Source organism: Diabrotica undecimpunctata, chromosome 10 (genome assembly GCF_040954645.1).
Source record: "Diabrotica undecimpunctata isolate CICGRU chromosome 10, icDiaUnde3, whole genome shotgun sequence".
Taxonomy (NCBI): domain Eukaryota; kingdom Metazoa; phylum Arthropoda; class Insecta; order Coleoptera; family Chrysomelidae; genus Diabrotica; species Diabrotica undecimpunctata.
Window position 1 is genome coordinate 79036297 of NC_092812.1, and position 23114 is coordinate 79059410.

General features: G+C 32.0%; 1 protein-coding gene across 1 annotated transcript in view; it reads left to right on the forward strand.

Annotated features, from left to right (window-relative positions):
- The window catches only part of LOC140451778 (lachesin-like), a 652628-nt gene that overhangs the window by 547863 nt on the left and 81651 nt on the right, over positions 1–23114 (forward strand). Inside the window, exon 7 of the mRNA XM_072545633.1 lies at positions 21135–21254. Coding sequence (XP_072401734.1) covers positions 21135–21254 — 120 coding nt within the window. The remainder of the gene's footprint in view (positions 1–21134; positions 21255–23114) is intronic.

Consider the following 23114-nt stretch of genomic DNA (forward strand, 5'->3'; position numbering starts at 1 on the left):
CATCGTTGAAACAGCACTTGTATACTAAAGAAAGTCTCTCTCGTACCCACTACATTCCGAAAACCAAACTGTGTACGGTTGATTTTTTCTTCGCACAGTCTATATATCCTTTGACGTATGATTTTTAGAAATTCCTTTAAAATGTAGGTCATTGAGCTGATGGTCTGAAAATCTTTGCACGATACGGATTTTGTGTTCTTTGGTCGAACAATAAACGTCTACTTCAGCCATGTTCTTGGTATTACTTCGCTTAAATATATGTAATTTAACATTTTTGTTAGGCGTTGAGTACCGTCGGTGTCAAATAGCTTTATGAGTTCAGCATATGCATTTTCAGGTCCAAGAGCTTTGCAATATTTTAGTTGTGATATTGCTTTTCCACTTCTTCTGATGTGATTAGTAAGTGGTCATTACATGTGTAGAATGGAGGTTGTTGTAGCTCAGAGATTGTTGTTTACTTTACTAAACTATAAAATATTTTATATTTTTTTGTATAAATGTATGATTTAACGATATAAAGAAAAACGTCAGCCGATTTCAAAATCATCATTGTTCTTTAAGAAGTAAATCAAATTATCTACCAGCAAATACGGCTCTTTCTTCCCTCTATTCGTATTTTCGCGACGGTGTTATTTGAAGTAAGCTTTTAAGTTTGTATGTAACAATAAAACACTGAAAACTTCACTACAGCTGTTTCGGCAGAGTGCCTTTCTCAAGTGATCTATTTTTGATTTGACTAATTTCATTTGACGTAAAAAATCTTTTTTCTAATATTCCTCCTACAGAAACTTTTATTCTAGTAAAAAACATTTTAGACCAGAATACAAATCCAATCATTACATCTGAAATTTTACATCTTCTTAAAATTTGCATAAACCAGGACTATTTTGAATTTAATAATCAAATATTGATCATCTAGGGACAAAGATTTCAAAACATCCCGTATTCAAACAGTTTTTATATGGGTGGAGATACGTAGACGATGCACTGGTATGTTTTATAGGAACTAACAGGCAACTCGACCAATTTTTATCGAATACTAATTCACTTCATAGTTATATTGAATTTACAATAGAAACAGAACAAAATCAACTCATAATTTTTTTAAAATTAAAAATTTATCAGTCTTAAAAACAAACATGACTTCTCTATATTTCATAAACCTACCCATACTGACACGACTATAGACAATTCATCATCCCATCCCACACAACATAAACTGGCAGCCTATCATAGTATGTTACATAGATTAACAGAAATTCCGATGTCAAAATACAACTTTGAGACAGAATTAAATATCATTAAGCAAATAGCAGTAAACAATGGATACAACCAACAAACAGTTAATAAAATTTTAAATCAAAAACTACACTAAGAAAGCCCTGAAATTAGTATTTCCACCACCAGAGAAAAAACCCACTACCTTCTGCTCGATTACATATACAGGCAAAACATCAACAAAAATAGCCAAACACATAAAAAAGAAAGGAATAACACCAGCTTTCAGAACAACAACTTAGGCAAATATATTAAAAACAACAAGATCCAAAATAAAAAGCACTTACACAGTGGTGTATGCAAACTTTAATGTGGCGACTATCCAAAAACTTGCATCGGTCAAACTGGTAGAAATTTTAATAAACGAATAGTAGAACATAAAAGGGCTTTCAATAATAGAAAAACAGATTCTACATACGCACTTCACCTTCTAGATTATAATCATTCTTTTAATGACGAATTTCAAATTCTTCACATTTAAAAAAAAGGCCTTAAGCTATCTTTATTAGGATCTATGGAAAATAACAAATTAAAAAACACACATATAATTCTGAATGACCAACTTGAGACAAACAGTACTCCCCTACTCAACCTATTTCGTTAAAGACTATAAAGCGTAAACGCATACCAAAAATAGATCACTTGAGAAAGGCACTCTGTCGAAACAGCTGTAGTGATAAGATTTTATTATAAATTTTGTGGAAGTTTTGAAAACAAAGTTTTCAGTGTTTTATCGTTACATAAAATTTTCATCAAGTAACGGTCGAATCCATCAATTATTTAACGTTAGTCTTTTGACATGTCCTCAATATTCCAAGTTTAAAATGTTATTATGTATAGATCGATAAGCAGTGGTTAAAGAATGCAGCCCTGTCTCATCCTTTTAGAAATAATTATTTTTTGACTTAGCATATTACCATAATTTATGTGGGCTGTTTTTTCCAAATAATATAGATAATAAATATTGTTGAAGATTACTATACAGAATTATACAAGAAGCAAAATAAAAAGAAGAGTTAGACAGATCTATCTATCTATCTGTACAAAATTTTTACTCTTGCATTAGAAGATGTATTCAAGAAGTTAAATTGGGAAAGACGAGGAACAATACAGAGGAACTACTCTACATGCTAAAGGAGCTTAAACAATAATCTGCGCAAATCAGTTTAAAAATTAATTTAAATAAAACAAAAGCAAAAATGTCAAATCAAAATCTTAGTAAGATCAAAATTATCAAAAAGTATACCTATATACCTAGGTCAAACAATCAAACTAGGCAAACAGAATGAAACGCGGAGACATCTAGAAGAATCCGAATAACTTGGACAGCAGTAGAAATACTCAGTGTTGTTTGAAAAACAAAAATATACCAATAAATTAAAAAAAAAACGTATTCAACAGTTGTATTTTACCAATTATGATCTATGTAATAGAGAAGGTGACACAGAGTTATTAGTCAATAGATTAAGAACAACATAGTGGGCCTTCGAGCGAGCTATTAGGAGTTTCCCTGAGGGAACATATACGAAATGAGGACGTGCGAACCAAGAAGAAGGTGTAATATTGGAAGAATTTCCGCAATGAAGCTGGGTAGGACACGCGACATGACAAAACAACAAAAGGTTGCCGAGAAACATTATACATTGAAGACCACGCGAGCACAGTCGTAGTAGAGGAAGACCACAATAATAGTGGTTCGACGACATTAAAGTAAAAGTCAAAAGAAATCAAATAGCACAAAACTAAGAAAAGTGGAGATTGGGAGGCCTTTGTCCAAAAGTGGATGCAAACAGGCTGAAGAAGAAGTCAAGAAATAGTCATTTTTCAATTAGTTTTACTGTCTTCTCAATTTATTCAGTTGGCTTGGATTACCCGGGGGGCAAATTAGTCCCCTTTTTCGATCAGGGAAAAGTAGGTTCCCTTTAGATGAAATCTTATAACATCGACCTCTTGTCATTATTTTAATAAATAACATAATTATCATCTAATTTTAAGGTTTTTAAACCTATTTTGGTAGCTGGTTTCAATTACTTTTTAATAGTTATTTAACCAAGAAATGTATTAATTATTATTAAGGGCGATTAACAATTGAGATATTTTAACGTGTGTGCGGAGCGAGCGCGTTAATGTTCGAAATTGTTAATCTCCATTTTAATTCACGAGATCGTTACAAAACTTTTCCGTCGACCGTACTTTTCAGAAATAAGGATATCGTAGTTTAACTTTTTATTTACTTAAAGATAAATAATGACAGATAGTACTAACAGCGGCTACTTCATTTTAAATTGTTTAGTGGGAATATAAATAAATATATGTTTGGTTGCCTACACGACAGGTCACCGCCAATCACAGAGCGTTTAATTAATTTATGCAAGCAATGTATGTTGTGTTGCCTATAATGAAATCGTTCCTTAATAGAAAATCATTCATTAATAGGGGTCATTAATCAATGATTTTTAGGGTTTTAAAATTGATCACAAATGGACGGTTGACGGAAAAATGTATTTTCGACATTTTTAGCAGTCACTATTTGACAGTCAAAATTTTACATATTTTTTTGTCATTTTAAAGTGGAAATTTACTTTCAGGTTTCACTAATGATGGTCCAAATGGATCGAAAACGTTTAAGGATACATGTAATCCTTCTATTCATTATATAGGAGAAATTCTAATTATTTTTTAATAAAACCATATACCATTATACACTAGAAGCTTTTACTTTTCTGTAAGTTTTTTTTTAATATCATATACAGCCAACGACCTGGATGTTCCCCGTTTACTTTATCATATAAAACCCTTTAAAATGAGCATTTTTATGTTTCTTTTCTTATCTGTCGCTTAGAAAGTTAGAAAAATAAGAAAATTGTAAAATAAGCCAGAAATTTTGTTTTTTTTTATAAATGTTATAATTTTTTTAAAAATGAACTTAGAAAGTTAATATTACATTAAATGTTGAGATTTCTAGTGCTTCAAATATGATCAAAATTTTCAAGCGATTGGTCAAATAGTTTAAAAGGTATTTTATTTGTTTATTCCAAATGAATTTTTTTTTAAATAATATGTCAGAAAATAATAAAGTTACAGAAGTTCTGTGGGGAGCCTATGAAAGAATAAGATTTAATATATCAATATTATTAAAAATAATTAATAAAAATAATTGTAATTATTGCAAAATCATTTTGCAAAACATGTCAACTTTTTTGCTTATAAACAATAAGAATAACTTTTTAACCATGGTGTGTAGAAAAAAAAAATTTCATATTTGAAAAGCTTGCATTTTTTCACAAATTTAAAAAGAGAAAAAGTTGTCCTTGGACTATTTGGGACGAAGTATTTCGCTTTTTTTAATTCTCAGAAGCTTTGTTTATAACAATTAAAAGATTGAATTAGCGTCATTTTAAAGAATATACTTTAAGGTGTTAATATCTAAATTCAAAAAAGATTGTCTTTCGACGGAATCGTTTACAAAGCTTCAAAATATGGCCTTCAAACTCGAATAGCTTTAAAGCTCGTGGGAGCGATAGAAGGGGAAGAAGCTGTATCTCGGGTTTTAGTTTATGGATTTCGACATTTCGTTTTTTAGTTTGTATTTACTTTTGGGTATATTACGAATATGCAATATTTAAATAAATAAATTGTTAATTAAACCATCTAATTTGTTTAAATAATATTATTTTTTTCAAGTTTTAATTTTTTTTTCTAGTAATATTTAAGATAATTTTAATTGTTAACCATAAATATTAATGAATAATATATACTTCTTCAATAAACTTCGTAAATAGATTTTAAGGAAAGAAAAAATTATATTATTTGATTGTTTCTAAAAATAATATTGGTTTATGTAGTGCTTTGAAAATAAAAAAATCGCAAATAAACTAGGTTTTATTTCTTGCTAAATATGCTACTAGATTAATGAAAAACGCAAGTTACAAAATCATTTGCAGAAAATAAGAGTTATACGCGATTATTTGGGGTGGGAAATTCAGCAACCAACAGTTAGTACCGATCCGATCAATAGACCTTCCTGCCATCATCATCAGTGATGATGACAACACAACCTTTCGTGAGCAATGGTCTGCGTCAAAACATTCTGCCATTTTTTCCAATCGAATGTCTATCTTCTCCATTTACTTACTTCAGTCTTCCTTAAAACGTCCTGCATATCGTCGAGATATGTTAGCTAGACCTTGTACTAGAGTTAAGGTTTTACCTTACTAAAACAAATTACCTGCTTTTGAAAAACTGGCTGAAAGAGATTGACCTGTTAGTACACAAAAATAAAGTAAAAAAGAACCCTGTTGGGACACTTTTTCTTCTTTTTCTTCTTCTTCTTACTGCGCCGTCTCCTTTCGAAGGTTGGACGAAAGATTTCTGTGGATGAGCGGTCAAATCATCTCCTCAAGTCTTTCAGCCACGAGTTCTGGGGCCTTCCAACTGATGTTTTACCCTGCACTTTACCTTTCAATATGATTTGGATTCATTTATATCTTTCACTTCTCAAGACATGACCCAAGTGTATTTATTTGTCTTTGATTATGCTAAGTAATTCATTTTGTTTACTCATGCACCGAGACACCTAACCATTGGTAACTTTTTGTATCCATGAAATTCTCAGCATCCGTCTGTATATATACAGTTCAAAGCCATCTATTATTTTTTCTGTTTCAGAGTCCGTTATCTAACTTTCACAGCCATACAGCAAAACAGAGAAAACATAAGATCTGATCATTCGAATTCTGAGCTCTAGACTAAGGTCTGATCTTGTAAAAAATGTTTTCATGTTCATGAGTGTTTTCCTTATGAGACACTGGCCCCGCCAAATATCTGACAATTTTTTTGACCTCTATGTTTCCTGCAGTGAGTTCGGTGGACTTTTTAAATTATTAACAATTAAGCAGCAATTCATTATTTTAAGAACTTTAGTCTACCAGTAAAAAGTAAAGTAGCCCAGTCTGGTTAAAAAAAAAGGTGGAAAAATGTTTCGCAGACATCTGAAGCTTTTAAGACATAGGTGGGGGATACTAGATGATGAATAGATGAAAAGATACTCCTAGTTTTACCTTGCGTTTTTTTTAAGCAATAATTTATGGTCACAGTTTGATTTTTTGTCTATAAATTTTTTCAAATATTTTTTTTTTTTTTTTTTTTTTTTATTAACATTTAAGATTTTTACAATCTGTTTTGCAGTGAAAACAATAAGTAAAATTTTTTGTCTTTACATGACAGAGAGATGTAAGGTCCAGTGACCAAATCATCACGACACAAATTGGCTTTTTACCGGTAGGATGCGCACATACACTGATACGCGAGCACTAAAAGCGGCACTGATCACAATGGCTGGGTGCTGTTGAAGACGTAACTCCCACTGCTGTAGGCTCTGTCAGGATAGGTGAGGTAGGTCCAAGGGGTCATGTCGCTTCAATCTCTTCGCTTGTTGGTTGTTGAGAAGATTGTGTGCCAGGGTATTAGGATGCACCCGCAACCTGTTTTGATATTGTTCAGAAGTTTTTTTGCACTCTTCAGAGACTGTCAGTACCTGAAGATCTCTATGTATTGCATCATTCTGGATATACCAAGGTGCATTAGCGATTGTTCTTAGAGTTTTGGATTGGAATCTTTGTATTATCATAATATTAGATTTGCTAGCTGAACCCCAGAGCTGTGAGCCATATGTCCAAATGGGTTTTATTATTGTATTGTATATCAGCAGCTTGTTGTCAATCGATAGGTGAGAGTTTTTTCCCAACAACCAGTAAAGTTTTCTGTATAAAATTCCCAATTGAAGCCTTTTCGTCCATATATGTTTGGTCCAAGTTAGACGTTTGTCAAGGTGAATACCTAAGTATTTTACGTCATGCTTTTGGAGCAAAGGATGTCCATTGAGGTTAACTTGTGGACATGTACCTCTTCTTAGAGTGAATGTAATTTGTGTAGATTTTGAGGGGTTTACTCTAATTCTCCAGAGTTTAAGCCATTCATTTGTTTTGTTCAGATGTAGTTGCAGTCTCTGTGATGCTATTATTGGGTTGCTATGAGAGGCCAAGAAAGCAGTATCATCTGCGAATGTTGCAAGCGTTAGGTTATTGCTTATTGGCAAGTCTGCCGTATATATCAGGTACAGAATCGATCCGAGCACACTACCCTGAGGTACACCAGATAGGATGGGGTAGAGTTTTGTATAGGCTTCACTATATTTTACCAGATATCTCCTTTCTGTAAGGTATGATTGAAGCAGTTTAAAGTAAGGGTAAGGTAAATTTTTCTTTAATTTGTACAGAAGTCCTGTATGCCACACCTTGTCAAAAGCTTGAGAGGCGTCTAAAAAGGCTGCAGTACAATATTGCTTGTTCTCGAGACTACTTCTTATTGTTGTGTATAGTCTGTGAACTTGTTCTATTGTACCATGTTGGTTACGAAAACCGAATTGATGGTCAGGTATGAGACACTTTTCGTCCAATATTGGTTTGATTTTTCGTAGTAGAAGTTTTTCGAAGACCTTAGAGATGACTGGGAGTAGACTAATCGGTCGGTATGAGTTGACATCTTTTGGATCTTTACCAGGTTTTTGAATGAGTATAATCTGTGCCACTTTCCATTGCAGAGGGAAGTAATGCAGACTAAGCATAGCATTGAAGATCATAGTGATTATTCTGTAACAGTCATTGGTTAGTTCCTGGAGGATCTTACCCGTTATGAGGTCGAATCCCGGAGCCTTATTGGGTTGTATCTCATTCTTTATTATCTGTTTTACTTCTTTAATATTAAACTTGGTGATAGGTAGATCCATTTGATATGGAGCCTCAAGAAAAGAATTAAATGGTTCTTCTTGTTCTAATGGCACTACTCTGTTAAATGGACTAAATACTGTAGAAAGATACCTATAAATACTACCTCCATACCTGCCTTTTGTATGGAGGTAGTAAGTTGTTGTACCGCATTTTCAATTTGTAATTCTGTTTTAAGTGGCAAGTTCGTTGGTATTTGTTCTGCTAGTGCGCTTCGGAATATTTTCCAATTTGTTTGATTATTGGTTAGGACTGGAGGCTTATTTCTGAGTATGATTTTGGAGGCTAGGTCAATTAGAATGGGAGAATGATCTGAAGAGAGGTCCCAGCATGATTCTATTGCTAAATAGTTAAGAGAGATACCTTTAATCACACAGAAGTCTAAGTAATCTGGTGTTTTATTTGGATCTGTAGGCCAATAAGTTGGTTCTCCTGTAGATATGTGTTGTAGGTTGTTTCCTGTTATTGACTTCAGCAGTTGTCTACCCCTTGTTGTAATTACCCTAGAGCCCCAGTGATGATGTTTACAGTTAAAGTCTCCTCCTGCTATGAATTTGTGTCCAAGAAAACTGAAATAGGTGCTAAAGTTGTTTTCGTTGATTGGTTGACCAGGAGGACAGTAGACCGCAGATAAGGTAAGGTTGCCTAGCCAGTCTTCGATGACAATGCTAGTTGATTGCAGGTACTTTTCGCTGAGCTTATTTAACTCATGGTGTTTTATATTAGATTTGATAATAATAGCTGTGCCACCGTGTGCCTTGTCATTTGGATGTTTCGTGTAGTGGACAATGTATTTTGGAATTTTGATATAGTTTTTGTCTGTTAGATGAGCTTCTGATACAAGCATAACATCAATTTTCTTCTCGTCGAGGAAAATTTTTATTTCTTGGATGTGGTTCGTTAGGCCATTTGAGTTCCAGACGGCTATTTTAAGTCTGTGTTGCATTAGTGCATTTTGGAAATCATAGACATAAGAAGATTAAGCATAGTGTCCATTCTCTCTACTAGTTTTGTCATCAGGTTTTCAAGGTTGGCGATTTTCGTTAAATGGTTTGAGCCGACATTAGTTTGTTGATTTGTGATTTCATCCGCTTGACTATTTTCTGAAGTTTTTTGAGCGTAAGAAACACCAGGGGTTACTCTTTGACTATTGGTTTCATGGGTGTCTGTTCTGTGGGTCTCTTGATTCTTTCTGAGTTGGGGGAATTTTTCTTTTTGTATTTGTTTGTATACGCTGCAGCCCTTATAGTTGGCCGGATGGTTTCCCATACAAAGTACACATTTTACGTTATTGCTGCGTTCTTTTCGTGGACAGTGTAAAGTAAGATGATTACTTGCACACTTTACGCATCTTGGAGGCATATGGCAGAATTTTTGTGTGTGACCGTAGCGTTGACATTTGGTACATTGGGGAACCTGACGTTTGGGATATGGTGGTTCGAAGGACACAATCATGTTCTGGAGTGCTCTCACATCATATATGTCTTTATTATTTGGCTTAGTTTTTAATTCTATATAAAAGAGCGGAAGCGCTATTTTGGATCCATTCTTATATATATTAGCTATGTTGGTTACTTCGTCTCCCATTAATCCTAGCTCATGTACTAAAGCGTCTTTGTCTGCTGTCTGATGCATATTACGAAGCACAACTCGGAATGTTCTTTCTTCCTTTGTTTGGTAGGTGTAATAATGTGTATTTTTCTCATTGAGTGCTGTGGTTATGTTTCGGTAATATTCAGAAGTTGAGGGCTGGATCTTTACTTGGTTGTTATAGAGACATTTGATGGAATATCCCAGAGGGGATATTGTTTCTAACAATTGTCGAAGAGGTTGTATATCACCTACATCTGAAACGAATATGGGTGGGGGTTGAATACTTTCTTTAACTGCATCAGTTCTGGTTTGGTTGGTCTCATCAGGTACTTCATCTAAGCTAGCAAATCTATTAGACGTTGGTGTGGGTGCTTTGAGCCAGTAATCGCTCATTATTGTTTGTTTTAGTTGTTTATCACCTCCAGGGCTGTCATTTCTTGCTCGTTTGTGGGCTTGAAAAGTTTTCCATTCTTGATCTCTGTTTTCTTGGCTATCTTGTGGATTAGCGATGTATATTTGTGACGGTAGATAAGAAGAAGAAGAAGCATGATTAGAAAGAAAAGAGTTAGCTGGTTGTTCATGTTGATTCTTAGTTGACTCTGTCTCTTGGAGTACTATATTGGTTGAGCAATTTTCATTCCTTTGTTGTTCGCTAGACAAGGTTCTGTTGCTCGATGGTTGTTGCATGGTAGTTATTTGCAGATTAGCAATGTGTTTTTCTGAAGTTGAACTTCTCGGCGGAGATCTGCTCACTTTGTTTGAATTTAAGAACGGATTGTCTATGTCCATCCTGTATCACGATTAAATATTTTATACATCACGAACAATTATTTATGATACGCCTATGACTTTTATTTGCCGGTATTTGGCGTTTGGAAATAGCACTTGTTTTATTTTGTTTGCGTTTTTACAACACTGATAATTAATATTAGTAATTAACGATATAGTTTCCAATAAGAACTGGTTACTATAATAATAGATATTTTTGTACTAGAAAAACAAATTTATGCGACCGTCTCCAGCAAAGGTTGGAACGAGACTTTCAAATATAAAGATATTTGCAAAAAAGAAGTTTTTTTGCACTAATTTATAAATTTTATTAATTTTTTTATTAACAAAATAAAATGGTATTAATACATTTAAACATCAAGGAATTACCATCTTTTAGATTTGTGCGAAATTTCCCCCCGATCAGTCAAATATTTTATAAGTTATTTAATTTGTTTATCCCTGAAGCTAATTATTTAAACTATTGAGCTTGCCCTATGCATGATGCTAGACACATTCAGCAAATTTCATAGGATTCTTTAAGACTTAGACTATCTCAGACTATTTATAGCTATAAGTTTGAATATAAAGTTTAGATTTTCATTCAAGATTTATTCAAATTTTACTTCTTAATGTTTATAAACAATGGAGATATGATTTTTTTAAAAATAGTCACTAACTTCGTTCCTATTGGTCATAGAAGGTTTTTTATTTTTTAAAGTGAGCTTTTTTACCAGCTATCCAATGGTAGTACGTACAAGTCTGTAGCTTGAAAAATATAGAAGTTATTACAATTGTTTATAAGTAAAAAACATACCCCTTTTTCAAACGTTTATTTTGTAAATAATTTCGATGAAAACTCAATATTCATTTAACTTCTGAGATAGTCTAAGTCTTAAAGAATCCTATGAAATTTGCTGAATATGTCTAGCATCATGCATAGGGCAAGCTCAATAGTTTAAATAATTAGTCCCAGGGATAAACAAATTGAATAACTTTTAAACTATTTAACTGATCGGGGAGAAATTTCGTATAAATTTATAGGACGGTAATTCCTCAATGTTGAAACGTATTAATAACATTTTATTTTGTTAATAAAAAAATTAATTAAATTTATAAATTAGTGCAAAAAAACTGTTTTTTTGCAAATATCTCCGTAAATTATTTATCAATTTTAATTGAAAAAACGGGAAAATAAAGATATTCTTGATATAAAAATATGGTATAAATATTGTTTATTTAAATTATAAGAGAAAAACTTATAGATAAAAAATCAAATTCTGACCATAAATTATTGTTTAAAAAAAACGCAAGGTAAAAATAGGAGTATCTTTTTATCTATTCGTCATCTAGTAACCCCCACCTATGTCTTAAAAGCTTCAGATATCTGCAAAACATTTTGCCGTGAAATCGATGATTTTTGTATAACCAAACTGGGCTAAAGCATTTTGAATGATTTTGTAGCTAATTGTTACTTAAAACGCATAACGGTGATATTTTGTGGAAAGTTGGTGATAATAGCGTTAAAATGCGGTTAAAATAAATTGGTTTTAAAGTAATTCGATTTGTTTATAGGAAACAACTTTTTTTTGCAATAACTTAAGTCAGAAAAACATTAACTTACTATAATACTACAGGTAGCATAAGCAAACGAAAGAGTTATTCAATCAGAAGAATTTAAAAGAAGTGATAAATAACCATTTCCAATATTGCAAAACTTAAGTGCAAAAAAGTTGAATTTTTTGTTTAAAAACAATAAGAATAATTTTTTTATTACTGGCCGTAGAAAAATTATTTTTTCATTGTCAAAAAGCTGATATTTTTACACAAATCAAAAAAATAAAAAAGTCATCCTACAATAATGCGAGACGAAGTTAATCACTTTTTTTGAATTCATGGCTTGTTTATAACAATTAAAAACCTACTTAACATCATTTGAAAGATCAAGGAAGTTTTAATAGACAAAGTGTGAAAAATATTGCTTATGGACAGAGTCGTCTTCTTCTCTTCTTTACGTGCCATCTCCATGACTGAGGTTGGCACTCATCATGGCTATTCTGATCTTAGATGCTGCCGCTCTGAATAGTTCGATTGAGGTGCATCCGTACCATTCCCTCAAGTTACGCAACCATGAAATTCTTCTTCTTTCTTACTTCTCTTGCCCTGGATTTTCCCTTGTATAATTAATTGAAGTATGTTGTATCTTTCATTACGCATAATATGCTCCAGGTATTGCAGCTTTTGTCTTGATGGTTTCCAATATTTTCATTCTTTTATGGAATCTTCTTATGACTTCGTTGTTTGTTACATGCTTGGTCCATGATATCTTCAGAATTCTTTTATACACCCACAGTTCAAATGCTTCCAACTTTTTAGTAGTCGACGCGTTAAGTGTCCATGCTTCTATCCTGTAAAGCAGAATAGAGAAAATATAACATCTTGCCAGCCTAACTCTCAAGTGTAATTTCAGTTCTCTTGCATAAAGTACCTTTCTTATTTTATTGAAGTTTGTTCGTGCTTTCATAAATTTAATTTTTTTGATTAATCTTGTTTATTAGCTTTTTTAGATCTTGGAGGGTATCTGCTTTTATGATAGTGTCGTCAGCATATCTAATTTTGTTAATTGCTGTTCCATTGACCTTTATTGCTGCTGTTTTTTTCCTCAAGAGCTCTTTTCATAATTTCTTCAGAGAATGCATTGAATAGTAGTGACAATACACACCCCTGTTGACCTCCTCTTTTAATTTCGAACTCTTGTGATGTGTGTTAATTAATGCGTATGTGTGTTTGCTGTTTATAATATAGATTTGTTACAATTCGAAGGTCATTGTATTATAATTGTTTTGCTTTCAGGGCGTCCATTAGCTCTTTGTGGCACACTTTATGGAAAGCGTTGTTGTAACCTATAAAACAGACGTACATATCTTGGTTCACATCCAAGCATCTCTGGATTAGTACGTTGAATGCAAAGAGAACTTCACGAGTACCTACGCTCCTTTGGAATCCAAATTACGTTTCTTCAATATCCATACCAAGTATTTGGTAAATGCGTTTATGGATGATCTTTAAAAACATTTTAAGTCTGTGAGATATCAGACTTATGGTGCGGTGGTCGGTGCATTCTCTAGCATTTTTCTTTTTTGAGAGACAAATCAATATTGATGTCAACCATTCATTGGGTATGTCACTTGACTGATAAATTTCATTAAAGAGCTTTAAGAGGACATCCATGTAATTATTTTCTATTATTTTAAGGATATCAATAGGCAGTTGATCTAGCCCCGGGCTTTTTTCGTTTCTGGTGTTCTTTAGTGAATACAATATTTCTTCCTTTGTAATTTCTATACTTGTGTCTTTTTTCTCGAAAGATATATCTTGTAGGTTTCCTCTTTAGGTCTTTTGTCGTCGAAGAGCTCTTCCATTATATTCTTTCCATCGTTTTAGCTTTTCTCAGTCATCATAGTATTTCCATTTTTATCTAAAAGAGTTGTGTTGTGGTTTTCTGAAGATCTTCTATCTGTTTACATTTTTCGTCGTAGTAAGTTTGTTTTGCCATTCTATGATTTTGTAATTGTGACTGTCTTTGTTCTTGGCTTGTCTTCTTTGGTCTATCCTGCCGAATATTTCGTCGGTCATCGAGTTGTCTCTCTTTCTTATCGGTTCTTTTAATAACTCTTTGCATGGAACGAGGAGGTAGTTTTTTAATGTTTTCCATTGTTGGTTTATCTCGTAGGTGTTAGTATCTAGTTTATCAAAGTTTTCGTATATGTTTTGTTGCAGTTTGTTTTTTATATCAGCTTCTTTCAGTTTTCTAAAATATAATTTTAAAGTCTTTAGGGTTTTTAATACGTTTAAGCTTAAGCGTGGCATTAGCGATTAGTAGGTTATGGTCTGATGTGACATCTGCTCCTGGATATGTTTTAACTGATTTGATGGTCTTACGATATCTTTCTTTAATCATTATATAATCGATTTGGTTTCTTACCACTTTTTCCGGTTTATCTACTGGTGAGCGCCATGTATATAACCGTCTCATAGGTAATTTAAAGCACGTGTTTGTGATTATTGGATTTTGTTCTTGACAGAATTGTATTAGATGATCTCCTCTATTGTTAAGTTCCCCTAGTCCTTGATTTTCCATTATTGTTCTAGCTTTTTCCTTGCCGACTTTTGCATTAAAATCGCCCATAATTAGCGTGATTTCTCGGTTTTTTTTCATTTTCAGTGCATCTTCAATTTGTTGGTAGAATGTTTCTACTTCATCTTCTATTGTATTCGTCGTTTGCGCATATACTTGAATCAAATTTGGTTTTGTATGTGATGTCCTTATTTGTAGTAGCATTACTCTTTCTGAGATTGGGACAAAACCCTCTATTGACTTGTTGACCTCTGCATCGACAATAATCGCTACTCCACGTCTATGCTGGTTGTCAATGTTTCCCGAGTAATATAAGGTACCGGTTTCTGTCGAAAGGTATCTTGAGTTGGATCACCATGTTTCTCTTACTTTTAATATATATATATTCTTCTTATTTCTTGGAGGATGTTATGCATTTTACCAGGTTGATACATGCTTTTGGCATGTATCAAACTGGCAAACCTATTTTTGCCTTTGATAATTTTACTTTGTCTTGTTTCGATGTTTGACAAGGGATTCGTCGGTTAACCACCTGGAAGTCCTTGTCTGTTTCTCCCCTGCTGGATCTTGGGCTCCGATTCCCGATGATCAGTTTCTTTTTTCCTTTTAGTACTCATTGCCATGATCATTGTACTAGAGATATTCAATTGGATCTTTAATGCAGTGGTTTCTCCTTGCCTTCTGCATCCTTATGCCGTTGACCATTTACTTAGCGCCAGGACATTAGAGTGCCCTTCCACTTACCAACTCATCCGCCCGAAGCCGTTGGTCAGTAAGTGTGGGATAGCTTGTACTCTCAATCGGTCGGTGGAATTTTCGCCATATCTGGCTACCCTCACTTAGTTTAGCCTGCAAACCAATGCAGTTGCCCGGGGTGTGGCACGTGAAGCCATAAGTGAGAGTTAGTTGTTTTATGAGGACCAGTTAGTTATCAAGAACCATCTCTCGTCTATGACGCTCGATGTGGTCGTTCCGATAAAAGTTGTTACCTCTATAACACAACTCTATACCCACGAATATTTGTTTAGGCGTAAATAAATTGTTATTAGCTGCAGGCCCATCATTTTGTCGTAAGATATTACGAGATTTTGTTTAAGAACTACACAGTGGATCACTACTCCATTCAATTCCATCCTTAGATATCAAAATGTTACCTGAAGACTCATGTTCATTCTCTATGTGCTCTTCTGAGTCGTATTCTTCTGCATGTTCTATAATAAATTCTTCTTGCATGTCGGACTTCTCAGTATCTGCTTGTGGGACAGAGTTTTCATCATCAGATGCAATAAACACTTCTACATCTGAATCGGATTCTTCAACCAATTTTAGTAGTTCAGCTGACATTAATTTATAAAACAAAGTAAAATTATGTTAAATCTAATACTAACCTCTTTTGTCGCCATTTTGGTAAACTAAATTTAGAATCACTATTACTTATGATAATTTTTAGGTACAAACAATTAAATGTGGATGAAATTATGATGTTTCAAATTGTTACAATGCTACTTTTCCTAGAATTTGTATACGACCACTATTTTCAAGTTCATTGTTACAGTAATTCAACAATTTACGATAGATAAGCCATGTCACGTAAAAGCGGATTCTAATTAAATAAATTCTAAATTACTGTATATTATTATTTATTTGTTGCAATATTTAACAATTTTGAACCAGTTACGCTACTATACGATAATAAATAATATTATCATAAACTAACAAATATTTTTGTTAGTTTTGTTGTTAAAAAGTTAATTAAGGCTGAAATCTTAACATATGTGCAATATATTCAAATAATTTTATTTCTTATAGAATGTGAATTACCTTTAGCCATTAGCGCGCAAAAAATTTTTTCTTATTTTTTTCGGATTTCTAAGTAAAATCTGGTTTAAATGAAATGTTATTTTATAAAAAGTTATAAATTTAATTAAATTTTTATCACAAAGTTTTTATTAGGTGGCTTTTATATGTGCCACTAACCGTCCTGACAAAACCATAACATCTAAAGTTTGGTGGCTAGCCATAGGTATAGCTACTGATTCTTAATATACATAAATCACAAAAATGCTTCAAAAAAAAAATTTATATATATATATATATATATATATATATATATATATATATATATATATATATATATATATATATATATATTTATTTATTTAATAACGAAACAAACCAAAATGGGAAATTTACAAACTTATATTACCATATATTACCACAAATTATATTTATAAATATAATATAATATAATAAAATTATATTACCACAAATTCTAAATAGTGACTTTTCAAAATAAAAATCTACCCAGTGTTACAAAATTCTGCGAAAAATTCTAAATACAGACCAACATTACACTCACTAATATGCTATTTTTGATCTTTTTACATTTGCTTTGGGTGGAGCAATGTGCACATCGCCTATACTTCCTCTTTACCGGTAAATACAACCCAACATTCGTTTTTCTAATAACATTATTGGTGGCAATAGAACATCCACCAAATCTACGCATTTTTTTGCTCGTTGCAGTTGGCGCACCTCTTTGAAAGTAAATTTTTTATAGAGTATGTTGAGTGTACATCTGAACGTAACATAAAAATGCGTTTTGTTATTTTGTATTTAATAAAAAATATATTTCTGATTTTTTTCAAAATTTTATGCAGATATGCAACCTTGAAAAAGACAGAACACGGGTTTTTAAGGGTTTTGGGGATTTTTACAATTGTATAGATTTCAAAATATATCAAATTAAGATTTTTATAGGGTATATGAAGTAACTGAGACCTTTAGGACATACGAAAATTGGGCTACACAGGCACCTACGCCTCTACGGAATTCAAATTGGGTTTCTTCAATATCCATATAAAGTATTTGGTAAATGCGATTATGGATTATCTTTAAAAACATTTTAAGTGTGTGAGACATCAGGCTTATGGTGCGGTGGTCGGTGCAATCTCTAGCATTTTTGTGTTTTGGGAGACAAATAAATGTTGAGGTCAACCATTCATTGGGTATGTCACTTGTCTGATAAATTTTATTAAAGAGCTTTTAGAGGACATCCATGTACTCATTTTCTATTATTTTAAGGATACCAATAGGTAGTTGATCTAGCCCCGGGCTTTTTCCGTTTCTGGTGTTCTTTAGTGCATACAATATTTCTTTCTTTATAATTTCTATACTTGTTTCTCTGTCCTCGAAAGATATGTCTTGTAGGTTTCCTCTTTCGTCATCGAAGAGCTCTTCCATATATTCTTTCCATCGTCTTAGCTTTTCGTCAGTAGTTATCGTAGTATTTCAACTTTTATCTAAAAGAGTTGCGTTGTGGTTTCTTTTTTTCAGCCCTGCCATTATTTTAACGTTTTTATGTAGGTTGAATAGGTCGTATTTGTTATGAAGATCTTCTATCTCTTCACATTTTTCCTCATAGTAAGTTTGTTTTATCTGATTTCATTGTTAATGATTATGTAATTGTGACTGTCTTTGTTCTTGGCTTGTCTTCTTCGGTCCACTCTGCCGAGTATTTCCATTCTATCGGTCATCCAGTTGTCTCTCTTTCTTATCGGTTCTTTTAATATCTCCTTGCATAGAACGAGAAGGTAGTTTTTTAATGTTTCCCATTGTTGGTTTATCTCGTAGGTGTTAATATCTAATTTATCAAAGTTTTCGTATATTTTCTGTTGGAGTTTGTTGTTTATATCAGCTTCTTTCAGTTTTTTAACATCTAATTTTGGAGTTCTTTAGGGTTTTCTAATGCGTTTAAGCTTAAACGTGACATTAGCGATTAGTGGGTTATGGTCTGATGTGAAATTGCTCCTGGATATGTTTTAACTGATTTGATGGTGTTACGATATCTCTCTTTAATCATTATATAATCGATTTGGTTTCTTACGGTTTTCACTTTTTACGGTTTATCGGATGGTAAGCGCCATGTATGTAACCGTGTCATACGTAATTTAAAGAACGTGTTTGTGATTATTAGACTTTGTTCTTGGCAGAATTGTATTAGACGATCTCCTCTATCGTTACGTTCCCCTAGTCCTTGATCTCCCATTATTGTTCCAGCTCTTCTCTTGTCGACTTTTGCATTGAAATATAGTGAAATAGTCGTCTACAAAGGTTTAAAATAATGGTGATCCAATACGGTAAGCTTGGGTTTACGAATTTTTCAGTTTCAATAAATGTTAGTAACTATTGTATAAAATAATTTACAACCCTGACGTTAAGAATTTTGTTAAAATTTCAGATAAATGAATCAATTAGATTAATAGGTATTCAATTTCACTTTTAAATTTTATTGAATTTGTTTATCTCAAACCACTTTTTTTTTAATAAACATCTAAAGTCAGAAAAAAATAAATTTACAATAATGCTACGAGCAGCATAAGCAAGAGAGAGGGTTGAGTTTACTGAAAGTACAAGCTGAATATAGCCGCAAATGTAAACCAAGAATTAAAATATTTCGGTTTGGCAGTGTTGGGATGTTTTTAAAATGCACATATCTTGTATGCTTCAAATATAAAGAGAGAAAACTTTTAAAAAGTAGATATCGATTATACTATTTTATAAATATTGAAATTTTTAATTTATATGATACAATAACCAGTAAATATTTATCTCTCTCGAGATTAATTGTAAACATCTGTTGCAATATGAAAGCTGCTAATTTGACGATTGCCAAATCTATTCCTTAATCTATCAAAGGATAAGTGCCAAAAAAAAATTCTAATAATTAACTGCAATTAATCTCCAAAGAAACAAATATTTACTTATTCTTGTTTTATATAAATCAAAAATTGCAAAATTCATAACATAATATGAACAAAATGTACTTTTCTAAAGCTTTATCTTTTTATATTTGAAGCATATAGCATCTACATTATAAAAACATGTCAACACTGCTAAACCGAAATTTTTTGTTCCATTTTTGACATTCGCGACTATAATCAGCTTGTACTTTCGGTAAACTCAACCAGAGAGAGTTATTCTATCAAAAAAATAAAAAAAAAATAAGAAAAATCCATTTTTAACCTTGCAAATTTTTTGCTTATAACAATTTATTTGAAATTTTTTATTTCCAAGTCAATACATAAGCCAAGACCATTTTCAGAAATAATTAAATAGGATAAGTATATAGGTATTAATCATAAATATTTATGTTTTTCAATAGAAATTACCTAAAATATTATTAAAAAATAGAAAACTGAAAAAATAATTGTTTAAACAAATTAGATGAGTTACTTAAAATTTTTTTATTTAAATAATACATATTCCTAATGTAAGCAGAAAGTCTATACAAATTAAAACAAAAAACGTCAAAATCCATAAACAAGAACCACAGATACAATTAACAGCCCCTTCCCCTTCCACCGCTCCCACGAGTTTCAAAGATTTTGAAGATTTTGAAGACCACATTTTGAATGTTTGTGGACGATTCCACAAAAGTATTTTCTTTCAAATGACGCTAATTATGTCTTTTAATTGTTATAAACAAAGCTGCTGTGAAGTTAAAGGGACTAACTTCGTCACAAATAGTCATAGGACAATTTTTGTTTTTTTAAATGTAAAAAAATGCAATCTTTCGAAATATAAAAAATAGTTTTCCTGCAGGCCAAAGTTAAAAAGTTATTCTAATATTGTTTATAAGCAGAAATCGACATATTTTTGCAAAATGATTTTGAAATATTTAAAATTATTTTTGTTTATTTTTTTCAGTAACATTTAATTTGGGATAAACAAATAAAATAACTTTTAAACTATCTGACAGATCGCTTTGAAATTTTTAACATATTTAAAATTTAAGCACCCAATTTAAGTCCCAACATCCCATGTAGTGTCAAGGTTCTAAGTATATTTTTTAAAGTTATTAACATTTATAAAACAATCCGAAATTTGTTACTTATTTTGAAATATTCAAAGCAACAAATAAGGATGGAAACATTAAAAAACTCTATTTTAACGGTTTTGATACGACTTAAGTTTCTTACTCCTCGCAAATTTGTTTCAAATGCTTCACTTTTTGCTGACATACGAAAAACGCACAAATTTACCCTTTTTGACCTTAATTTGTTAATTTTTTACCTTAATTTGGACTAATATAATTATAACTTCATAACATTTTATAGCTGAAAATATCGTACTTGGACTTCTGTAAAATCATTGTTTTAAGGCAATACTTATAAAACCAAAATAACGACGGCCCTTGGTTTATTATTGTGTATTTAAATTAAACTTTTATATTGCTAACTTATATAAGTGGATATAATATAATAATAATAATAAAGCACAATTAATTATAATAAAAATTAAATTTGGTTTATTGAAGCTAGGATTTCTAATGAGAAAACCTTTTAAAACAAAATCGGAATTAAAAAATGATAATTAATTGATCTGACCAATTAATTTCAATTTTTATTTGGGAAATTTTTGGAAAACGATTTTTGCATTGGAAATGGAAAATTATATAAATATTGAGTGAAAGACATGCCACAAGAAAATAGTGTCAGAGGCATGTTAGATGTTAGCTTGAATACTTGATACATTATACGCATAATTAACGGTTGTTTATTTTGTTTCAGTCCACCCTTTAATTAGGGTATCAAATCAGCTAGTAGCCGCTCCCATAACCAGTGATGTTCACGTACAGTGCTACGTAGAAGCATCTCCGAAAGCCATGAACCACTGGATGCGGGACAACGGTAAGCACTTTTCCCTAGAGCCGAGCTTAACCGACGTAGGCCCATATATTGTACTATCCACCGCAGACCGATACCTACATTTCAAATTACTGACTACGCTGCCCGAAAACGGTCTTCGGGCTTCTTTCATATATCACACTAAAGCTAAATCATGTCGGGACTGTCACATAATTTTAACATTTTACCACGTACAGGGTATTCAACACAAGTAATGATGAGATTTATTTTGGTAATGAGATTATATACAGTTTATTCGTTTTTAAGAAAAGAATGTGGGAATAGGATGCGTGAAAAATAAAACAAGTCCCAGAACCAGATTACATACACCTACACAGAAACAACTTAACAGCTTGATACTTTTATTGTTGTGCAGTTACACAAAAATAGCTAAGATGCATATAAAAAGCAAGATAATTCAACAAAATAGGGCATCAGTAAATCGGTATAGAAGTCAAGAATGATACCAGGACCATCTTCAACGAATCTTAAGTGATTGATAAGCAAATATTATTTAGTCAATAGGTTTTGCTACGACAATATACATCGAAATAAACTATTTACAAATGAAACAGAGTAAAAGACGCGTTTCCAGCGTCTATAAAATAACTTGAATATGAATAAAACTGAAGAACGGAACCGAGGATGTAAAAAAAGCAAGACCGATTAAAAGTCTCCAACTTTTATACGTAGCTAAAGTGTAGTAATTTGTACCGGAGAAAATAGAAATAGTAGAACCAAACTAATAGACCGGGCGGATCAAGATCACTACGAACTACACAAATAAAAAATAAACGGGCTAGGAAAGGATAGGTTGAACATAACTAATTTGATTGAAATATTAGTTTTAAGAAGAAAACACAGAAATCTACAGGGAAGCTCAGAACTAATCAAAAACATTCTCTTAGTGGAATATATTCTCTATATTCTTTTAGTGAAAAGAAAATGTTTTTCGAACTGTGCGTGTAGTAACATATGACCAGAAGTCATTATTCATTTGTTATGCCTGATTTCATTTATGTGTATATACAGTGCTCGCCAAATTAGTATGTCTCGTATGTTTTGAACGGTTATACTTATAATAGTGAATTTTGGAGTGAGGAAATAAACAGATGTAGGCTTTATAACTAGTGACATAATGGTGATCCATGTCGTTACAGAGCCACTATGACCGATAATTTTAAATGGGACCTTGTAGCATGTGATATCTCGTTTGAAATATACTTATTATACCTATTCAATTATCTAATTTTGTTGGGGTTTAAGCTGATTTTGATAAATAAATTAAATAAATAATAAAATTATAGTTTCTTTTAAGGAACTATAATTTAAGTAGTTTTTAAATTATAGTTCCTTAAGTTCCTAGTTAATTTAAGTTTCTTTTAAGGAACTATAATTTTAATTTTTAGTAGTTTTTAGTAGTTTTTTAACTTTTAATTAATAAAGATTCTAACTTCCGCCTCTGGTTATTTATCAAAAAAGTTGACGTTGTCCAATTCTCCAGTTGTTTTTACTTAAGATTTTGCAAAAGTGTTTATACCTTGAATATGTAGTTTAGTTATTGTTTAACGAGACGTTTATATGTATACATAAGTAGAATGGTACGTACTGTAGCCGCAAAGTAGCAGATGTCTTAATAATTGGTGAATATAGAAACAATTTCCATGCATCAGAACGTCTTTTGAATGAGAGGTACCCCGATCGCCCTATATCGAGGACTAATTTGAGGAAGCTTCTTCGAAAGTTTGAAGAAATAGGTAGTGTTCAAGATGTAAAACGATCTGGTCGATCAACAATTAGTGATAACAAAAAAATTAACTAACATCCAGATTACATAAAAACAATTTGTTTTAGTGACCAAAG